This window comes from Aegilops tauschii, chromosome 4 (assembly GCF_002575655.3).
Source record: "Aegilops tauschii subsp. strangulata cultivar AL8/78 chromosome 4, Aet v6.0, whole genome shotgun sequence".
Lineage (NCBI taxonomy): Eukaryota > Viridiplantae > Streptophyta > Magnoliopsida > Poales > Poaceae > Aegilops > Aegilops tauschii.
The window spans coordinates 508,891,648-508,901,951 of NC_053038.3; the positions used below are offsets into that span (position 1 = coordinate 508,891,648).

Genomic DNA, 10,304 nt, shown 5'->3' on the forward strand with positions numbered 1-10,304 from the left:
GCGCGCGTGCGACTGGAGCCAGGGGCAGTGCACACGCAGCGGCGGCGCAGGCAGCAGCGTCGTGCAGGACAGCAGGCGGCGGCGGCAACAACCCAGTGCGGGAGGAGCAGAGCAGCGGCAGGGGAGGGGCGCGCGAATGCAGTGGGCAGTGGGTGCGAGGGCGCGCACCCGGCGAGCGGGCGGCGTGACACGGGGTACGGCCAGAGCGCAGACTGGCGGGCAACGCCTGGCGCAGTGATGCACAGCGGTAGCGCCCGCAGCAACAGGCGGCATCGCCGGGAGGGCGTGCGAGACGGCGCGGGGGAAAACGACGGTAGCAAGCGAGGCCGCGGGGAAGCAGCATGGGCGCAGCGGTACGCGGGTGTGCGCGAGAGGCGAGCGCGCGGGGGTAGGGGTGAACGGGCGCGGTAGGGGGCTCGCGGCGAGCATGTCCAGGGGGCGCGCAGCACACACGCACTGGGCTCGGCCGGGCGCAGTGGCGGACCCGGACGGGCAGAGGGGAGCGGAAGGGGCGCGGTGCTCACCCCCGTTGGCGAGAAGATGGGCGGTGAGGCTCGGAGATGCGGGTCAGCGACGACGTGGTGGTGACGGGGCGGTGGTGAGGTGAGGCAGCGGCCTCGGGCGGCGTGGCTAGGAGGCAACTATAGTGTGCCCGGGACAGAGAAAGGGGGCGCGACGGGAAGGGGAGTGGGTGGACCAGCTAGGGTTTGCCGAGGGAGGGGCGCCGACCTTATATGCGAGGAGCGATCCGGCCGATGGCCGCCACCGCGGCTACGGCACCACGGATGGCCGCCACGACACCCCCCGCCTCCTGTTGCTAGGGGACAAGTGGGGGGGGGGGGGGTTGGGCCGGTGTGGCAACTGGGCCAAGTGGCCCAATGGGGGGTCTTTTCCTTTTTTTGAATTTCTTCTTTTGATTTATTTTCTCTTTACCGTTTTCTATTTTATTTTCATAATATTTTAGGTTTATTAAATACTACAGTAGCACCTAATATAGTGTTTCAAAATATGCCAGTGCCATAAAAAGTTTCGCACCTAAATAATTTAGTTTGAAATTTTATAATTTTAAAAAGGCATTTAATTAATTGCTTAGCCCCTGTTTTATTATTTATGGATTTAAATACCTTTATAAGAAGCTTATTTCTCCACCATAATTAACTATGAATTATTTTCCATATTAGGAACAATTTAGTTTTGACATTTGAAAACTTTAATTTTTGGACTTTAATTTAAATTTGAATTTGAATCGGGTTTGAATCGAAGTGGGATTTAGTAACAGTAAAATGATGAGAAGGCACCATTAGCATGGTATTACTGTAGCTGAATTATCGGGGTGTTACATCGATCGACACCCCCTGCCCAAGCTAAGACATAGCCTCGATATTCGAGGAGGTCAGGAATAGGCCGTGGAACCTCTCGACCTCCGCCAACCCCTCTCCTATATGACCACCGTGGCGAGCTCCCGCTGGCCAGCCTGAACATCGGTCGGCGGTGCATGCGAGGTGTTCGAAGTTGAATATGGCCAAAAGGCATTTTTCTTCTTCTTCTAGTGTGGAGGTTTACTAGATGACCGCCTCAATGGGCCCACACTCATGGTCTCCTCCCGGGAGGATGGTGATGCCGCTGATGAGCCCTGGTGCGATTGGTTGGGGGTGGAGGATGAAGGGAATGACACACCAGCCAAGGAGGAAATGGGCGACGATGTATGTGAATTAGCGAAATAAATTTTTTGGTAGTTAAGTTTAGGGGAAGACTAGGTGCAGAAAAAAATCTCAAATTTTGTGGAGTTAAGTTTAGGGAGGTGGTATATGGAGTTATGTTTTAGAGCAACTGCTAGAAATGCTCTAAGCTACCTTTTGGCACACACCTTATCCTTGTATGTTCATGGGGCATACTCCATTGAACATCTTACATACATATGCGATATTTTATATATGGGTTGGATGTACTACGACATGAGATCACACATTAGGCATCAACAAGCTCAATGCATTGCTGCTCTTCTACCCCCCCCCCCCCCCCCCCCTCATGACCACCATCTTCGGTCCCATGCTCCCCTGCCCGTGTTCGTTGCCCCCTCTTCCTCACCCGCATTTGTGTTCTCCTTGATTTCATCTTCGGTCACAAGATTTCATTGTACCATGCTCTGCATGTTGATCATGTTTCCGATCTCTGGTACCTCCAAGTTTTCTTCTTCCTCTGCCTATTGCCCCACGATTCACCACTGATATTGTCCATATAGAGAGCTCCTCTAAGCTAGTTGGGTGTACATTTTACTCATAGGGCATCCAGTGTCCGTGTTGTGGGCAACCTCCCCTCTTTTTAGTGCTTTTCTGCCCAACATTTGCTCTAGCGTCATGCTATAATATATGGATGGTGCACATTCTATACCCTTAGTTGGGATTTTATCCACCCCCACCTAATAACACATCCTTAAGTATACACCTGAGAATTATGTCAGAGTATATACATCGTGTAAGTTTGCATAATCCACTTGTTTGAGTTAGCTTCAAAGAAAGTTTAAAATATCTTTTCTTGGATTTTGCATCCTTACTCACTGGCTTTGTGAATTTGCAATAGTGCTGATTAATGAAATTATAATTTTTTATTACGATTCTTTGCTGATTCATTATCCCCAAAGAGATGTGGATATCCGTGAACCTCTTGGGAAACCAATACTGTGTGATACGGAAGAAATTTTTCTCCTTTTTATTGGATGCTACCCCTTTAGCTTGCTTCTTGTTTTTACTCATAACCACCTTAGATTTGTAGATGGATGCAATGCGATCATGAAGTGCTAGAGATAACACTATGAGTTGCCAACTCTACAGAACGTGGAGAACATTTCTAAACCTATATTTGCAATAGATGCTCATAAAGCTTTGCAAGATAAATCAATTTGGGATCAAAATTAGTCTTGACTAACATTTGTGATCAGGAAAATATTAACATATTCAGACTTCAAAACGTGAATATAATTTCTTTTTGCGATAAAAACGTGCATATACTAACAAGTCGTTCTGTAGACCTGTACATATGCGTTCTACACTTGTTCACACTTCATATTCCAGACATCATGGAAAATCTGGTGGAAGGAGATAATTGGCTCCTGAACTCTGATACTATCAAACGGGTATGTATTTGGAAACTACATATGTACTCCAAGGATCACAAGGTAATTAAAGATCATGCATAAAATTCCGAAGAGAAAAAAGCTGCATGCATAGTTTTGAAAGAAAAAAAAGAATAATACACATATGAAGATATATGTAGTATGTACTACCCCAGGCCAACCATGCATGCTGATCATGAAGTATGTACCAAATGCTATATTTTTCTAACCTAATCACTTTACGTGCCTAGTAATGCCGTTTCTTCCAGAGGCATATGAATGAATGGGCATAAGCTAGCTAGCTATACTGGTACTAAGATTATAGATACGCCAGTTAATTTTAATTTTATTTTTGAGCAAATAATCCAATCCAGTTTATATGTTTCTAGAATGAAGGCACAAGATGCGCCGGGCTTTAAATTAGTAAAGTCCACACATGCGGAGGAACAAGATTCAAATGGCTGCGACCAGTTTATTGTGAAAAAGGCAGAACATCATCAACAAAGTTATATCAGATCAGTGAAGCTATACACGTGAAATGCTCATCATCTTAAAACCAAATGCAGAGTTGCATTAACTTGAGGCCAAGTGTGGTCAGTCAAGTTCACTAATTCATAACAATACACAACAGTGATATAATAAATAGCATGAAATAGGAGAAGACTTGCCATGCATGTATATAATGGCGAGGATAAAGGAATTAATTAATAGTGCAGGTTAACGGAGAGATACGGTATATCGATATACTACATTCATACACATTAATACCAAACTACTATATTTCCAGCCAAAATGTTCATGATTTTAAATTGTGATAATTCAAGATTGTTTATCCATGTCCAAGACCTATAGGAACAATAACCAGTTTGTATTAAATATGAAAGCATTACATCAGATTACCTTTCTACACTTAACTTGTGTAGGGTTGAGTGTTTATCATGAAAAAGATTAATGCATTTTTGTTTGGTCCTAGATCATATAAATTGCCCAACATATCCATTGACTCGTATATCCTACAAGATGATTACTGGACTTGTAACTAGATGGATACTTTGAATTCCAGCTCTATGTAGCCCTAGATATATTTTATCAGATAAAGGAAGAAACCATATTCTGTCCTAACTCGAAATATATTTATTGTATGTCCTATAAGATCTCGTGTCCATTAAGTTTCTCAACCCAGATCTCTTCTACTGACAATGCAATACATTGTTTTCCTTCAATGGCCAGTTCTACGCATATGCACAGCCAAAACATTTTCTCGATCGCACCACATTAGCACTAACATTCAAGTTAATCAGTTGCTAACAAACTAGGCGTTCACTGGATACACTCATTAACAGAAAGTCTATACACAGATCAATATTGAAGAACAAATGAAGGGTAATGAATTAGCTAAACACCAAGTACTCTGCTGTGTATGTTTATTGATTTTTAAATAGGGGTACAAAAAGGTGTCTCAAAACAAGGAACACCAAGTATAGTTATTGGTTTTTCATCATTTAAAAAAAAGGTTGTCCCCTCGGCCTCTGCATTGCCTGATGCATACAGATATGGTTTTCTATCTACAGTGTAATACACCTTTATATCGAGAACCCATTTTCATACAAATTATAGTCTCACACAAATCCTCCGGATAGGTAGAGAACACAGAACTAAAATCCCTTCCAATCCACATGGCATATGTGATAAGCAATCCAAACAATTCAAAAAAATAAAAATAAAATCCCTTCCAATCCAAAGTGGCTGAGTCAGATAAAAAGTGTACCCAAACAAGACAGGGGATTGATGCCTCTCCCTAATAGAGAAAACTAAAAACATGTGTAAGCTGTACCATCCCAGAATTTGAAACCAAAAATTCAAAAATATCAGCAAACAGACTTGGATATGAAGATCAATGCAATGCATGCTCGATCTTAAACGCAAAGGCAACAACAAAGCTGCTACATTAACTCCATACTGAATCGCTGACAAGGCATATGCATGGGTGCCTGGACTAATCACAGGAATCATCAATTACCAAAACACCAAATCTATATCTACCTGCAGGCAGGACCCCAGGAACAGCTAGCCCTGGGGTTGGGCTGTGGCAGCAGTGATGGGTATATACCCAGCATTAAGGCCTAATAATGGGTGACACATGGCTCAAAGTTACTCCTACATGCAGAGATTACTGATGGTTCATCACTGCCCAGTAGTACTACCTGAATCCAGATCTCTATAGGTGCAACTGTGCAAGTGTAGTATTTCCAATTAATTGAGCCATGCAATGCTGTGCATAGCCTCCTACGTCCTGTATCTGATGCAATATTGCAATGTGCTCTCTGCGGTTTTGCAGTGCACCCACATGGATCTCTCACTCTCTATCTCTCTCTGGGGAAGAACCGAGGTCCAGGAGGACTGCAGGACGGAAGGATCTACGGCAGCATCTAGCTTTTTACTAACGAACAGCTTTAATTCTTCTTTTTTACTACACCTTCTTGGTAGCAGCTCAAAGGCTGGCTGGTTGGCATGCATGCATACATATACATACATACACACATCTTGGCATTTAGTTCTGCCTGCGTATGTAGTTATGTACGCTGGCATGCATGGTGTACTATGCCTGATGAACATTTCACGCACAAGGCATAGATGCCGTGGTGTTGCCGCAGAAGAAACAGCAGCCGCAGCAGAAGCTGAAGCAGCAGGGACGAAGGAATTGCACATGGGACAAATGCCCAAGCCAAATCAAGCAGTGCAACAGTGCTATAGTACTACTGTGGAGAGAGAGAGTATGAGCGGAGGAGAGAGAGAGATACGTAGAGAGAGAGAGGGAGAGATGCATGTGTATGAATGTAGTATGTAATTGCAGGCAGGCAGGCAGGCAGGCATGTGTAGGAGAAGGATTTAGGGTCTGACCTCCAGGCCTCTGCCATGACTGTCTGTCCTAGCAAGCAAGCTACAAGGCTGGCTGGCATACTGGCTTGCTTGCTGCTAAGCTACATTTTTAAAGGCAACCTCTCCTCACCTACAGCTAGCTAGCTTTGGAAGGAGAGCCCAATTGACCTGCATATGCCCACACTAGAGCAGCAGCAAACAAGAACAATCCATGTGCACAATTACAGCACAATTAATTTATTAATTAAGCTTTGCATCCCACCTCCAAGATACTTGCATGTATTGTATTTGTACAACGGTGCATATTAATTGTTATCATATGTGGGGAGCACACTATGTCTCCTAGGCTCGGTCATGGGCTCATGCTATATACATATAGTTTTCTCTTCCTACAATAATTTTCCTGTGTTTAAGTCCCCAAATGAAAAGAACGAGAGTTCATGCTAAGACAACTTAATTATAATCAAGCACACGAGGGGAAATTGGGGAAGGAATGCAAATCAGAGCAAATAGAAGGAACCATGCATCAATCAAGATAGAAAGATTTTTTGTTGTTGCTGCTGCTGCTGCTTAAATTGTTCTTTTCGTGTTTCTTCTCACACTGCACTGAACTGGCTAATAATTAAGGAGGGATCATGAGCTATATACCAAAGGAAGAGATTACGAAGAGGCTAGATGCTCCACGCATGCACCGGCGGCCGCCGCCGCCGCCGCATTTGTTTACTTCTCCGATCGACAGGTTAATTTCTTCTTTGCCAACGGCCGGCGGCGACCCCGTTTGTGTCAGAATCTCAGTAGCAGTAGTGGTGGTAGTAGTGGATCGTGCGACCGCCCACACTTTAGCGCTTCACAAGTCAAGATTCAAAGAGCACCTCGCTTTCCCGGACGACGACGATGAGGAGGAGGCCGGCGACAGCAGTTGCAGCGCCGTTGTCGCCGTTCTCCCGGGCCCGCTGAAGTCCTCCTCGGCGTCCGCCGCGCACTCGAGGTTCACCCCGAAGAGCCGCACCCGCTTCGACCCCGACGTCGCCACCGCGGACGCCTCCGGGTGCTCTGGCGCGGCGACCATGCGCACCGGCACCGACTCCAGGACCAGCGACTGGTGCTGGTGGTGGTAGTGCTGCTGCGGCTGGTAGAACAGCACCTGCCTGCCGGGTGCCGCCCCGTAGCCGTCGTACCCGATGTGTCGCCGCTGGTGGTGGTGCTGGTAGGCGTCGTAGTCGTAGACGGTCGCCGGCGTAGTCGCCTGGAGGAACATCCTGCCGCCAGCGCCGCCGGGTCCGGCCGGATGCGCCATCCACGGAGAGAAGGGCACAGAGGGGAGAGCAAAACCTCGGTGGTGCCCGGGCGGGAGGACGACGTCGGGGCGGCGGCGCCAGTCGATGAAGAGCCTGCCCCTGGCGGCCTCCCCGACGCCGCGGCCGAAGGAGACGGTGTCCCCGGCGTCGAGGCGCTTCTCCTTGACGAAGCGGCTCCAGCCCTTGGTCATGACGTAGCTCTGGCTGCTGTTCCAATAGGAGTAGCGGAAGCGCCAGGGCTTGCCGGCGCGGTCCTCGAAGCTGAGCAGGAGGCCCTTGTCGGTGGAGGAGGCGTCGAGCGGGAAGTACTTCTCCGCGTGCTGCTTCGGGATCACCAGCCGGTTCAGCTTGCCCACGTCGCTCGGGGTCACGACCTTGTCGAACATGTGCTCCTTCTCCACCGCCCCCGCCGCCTCCTCCTCGGCCTTATGATCTGCCGGAGGCGGCGAAGAGCAGCCACCAGCGGCCGCCGTGGAGGCCCTGATTGCGGTGAACTCCATGTGCACCGATGGAGGAGAGGTAGGTTAGGTAGACGCCTCCTTCCTCCCTTCCCTCCCCTTGCCTTGCTCCTTCTCCTTGACCTTTGACCGGCAGCTAGCTAGCGAGCTGGTGCTCCCCTTCTCCCACTCCCAGTGCTGTGATGTTACTGTTGTTTATAAGTATAGAATTTGGGTGGGCTTATAATATTTGGCTAGCTTGGGGGATTGGAATTTAGAATTCTCGGCCGACTGGAATAGCAGGAGAACCTGTGGAACTGGCTAGGAAGGAGGGAACAGCTCGATCTGCCTGCTAGAGCTTGGGTTTCTTGCAGGATCCAGGCATGAGATCGAGCAAGAAGAGGATGGGGAGGAGGAAGAAGGGTGGGTGTGAAGGGTGAGGGGTGGGGTACTATGAAGGTTCTTGGTGAGAGGCCGGAGGAAGGGGAGGAGGAGGAGAAATGGAGATGAGGCTGCTGGCTCTGGATGGATGGATGCTTGCTTTTGGCTTGCAACCAAAGGTAATTGTCCTAGCTTGCTTAGCTAGTGTGTGTAGTGTAGTGTGTATGTATGTGTACGTACGTATACGTGTGTAGTTGTGTGTGCAATGTACTGTATGATGGAGGGGTGGGGGAAAGAGTGGGCACAATACAAGTAGCTTGCTTTTTAAAGGAGAGGAAGGAGGATGGGGTGTGAGAGCTAGCTAGCTAGGGTGGGGCCCATTGATTATCTGGTTGAGCTCATGTGAGCTTGTCCTTGTCATGCTATAGGGAGAGCCTTTATGCGAGTTAGGCAGATGATGAGCCCCAAAATGCCAGTTGTTGGATCAGATTTTTCAACATGCATGCTTATTGGTAGGTATCAAAACAACTGTATTTTATGCTCATATTAGTGTATTTATAATTTGTTTGTGTATGTGTATTTCTCTGGTTGTATGGACTAGTAGTACTATTTGATTTGATTCGAGACTTTTATATATCCATGCTTGTTTAAGTAGGGAGTTGAATGTAAGCCAAGTGTGCTAGCTAGATGTATCAACTGGCTATATTAATTTTGCATTGCAATTTGACTTGACCTTGCCGTGCCTCTTCAGAATTTCATTGCGCTTTCAGGTTGAGCTAGCACGTAGGAATGATATTTGTGCTACATATTTTTGTTTAATTTCCAAGTGGTACGTAGTACCATATTATAATAATCAAATAGGCTCATATCTGTAATTAAAACTGGATATCTTATCATGCACAAGCTTAGCCTTATTAGTTGTCTTGTTATTATCACATACAGATGCTAAGTTTGAACTACTCTTGTTGCAACCTGCTGCACACAATTGATCTGCCACAGAACACCGAACATGCTTGCCTTATTTTGTTGGCATATTAAATTGATCTCCCATTGGTGTATTGCCTTAAACCTCAAAACTTGAGATCCCCAAATAAAATCATGAATGCATCCAGATAGAATATTCGCAACATGAGTCTGTTAAGGGCAATATTTAATTAGACGAGTGTCTCTGAACTTATTTCAGGTTATCTTCTTGCAATTAGAAATTGCCATTGCAGGGCCAGCTATTGTGGCAGGACAGACAAGATGAGGAGAGAGAGAGGTCAGCATGGCTGCTCGCCTCTGATTTGGCCCCAGGGGTGAGAGGGCGCCTATTTTATGGGCACACACACTCAGACACATGTGGTGCATACAATAAGGTACAATCTGCAGCTACTTACCAGTAGAGGCATATTTTATAAGGTGCACACACATGTTGCTGGCTGTTCACTTGGCACATGAGGTGGGCAGATGCTAGTAATATATATGCCCAGTGGCTGTTTGTTTTCGGGGGGTTTGCCTTTGTTTTGTGGGAGAATCGTGAGGCATTGGGAGGGGTAGTTGACGGCTGGTTAGACTTGCCAAAGGGTTTTTCTTGTCTAGCTAGTTTTTATTTGTAAATCAAGTTATCTTCTAGTTTTGGTTGTAGCGTGGAAGTTTATGACCAGCAAAGTTAAATTACGACAACTTGTACTTTTACTTACGGTTGATGTTCACATTTTTTTAAAATATATACGGTCCTGGCAAAAGCTAATAGTTTTGGGCCTACTTGAGTTTTAGGTCCGGCCTATGGTCACATGGCAAGAGGTTGTTAAGTGCCGGCCCTAGTGGCTGCGCTTACTCCATTCCGTGTTTAGTCTTCTGGTACATCACTCTGGCCTTGTTTTAGGAGTGATGAGTGTATATTTTCCAAAAGAAACATGAAGGTCCTAACAAAGCTACATATCCTACATGCGCACAAAAGGCTCCTTTAATTAACTCCATGTACTTCCGTGGGGTCGATGATTTCGACAAGTTAGCATGACGGGGTGCAGCCCAAGTGGTTTAGCTCGGTCCATGCCCACTCGGCGCACCCTAAGTAGAAAATTAAGCTTTTTTAAAAAAACTGAAAAAAAAAGATCTGCTCCCCATCTCACTTAGTTATGACTTTTGCCAATATATGTGAGCAAACCCGAAAGCGCGTTCATGAGCCTTTTCTAGCCATTTAAGGACTTTAGT

The 10,304-nt window shown here is 46.5% G+C and overlaps 1 protein-coding gene across 1 annotated transcript; it reads right to left on the reverse strand.

Moving 5' to 3' along the window:
- Window positions 1–2,697: 2,697 nt before the first annotated feature.
- On the reverse strand, window positions 2,698–8,385 carry LOC109782894 (B3 domain-containing protein Os03g0120900). The gene has a single exon (XM_020341530.4). It carries the CDS (start codon window positions 7,788–7,790, stop codon window positions 6,840–6,842), a length of 951 nt encoding a protein of 316 aa, XP_020197119.1. The 5' UTR covers window positions 7,791–8,385; the 3' UTR covers window positions 2,698–6,839.
- Window positions 8,386–10,304: the final 1,919 nt, after the last annotated feature.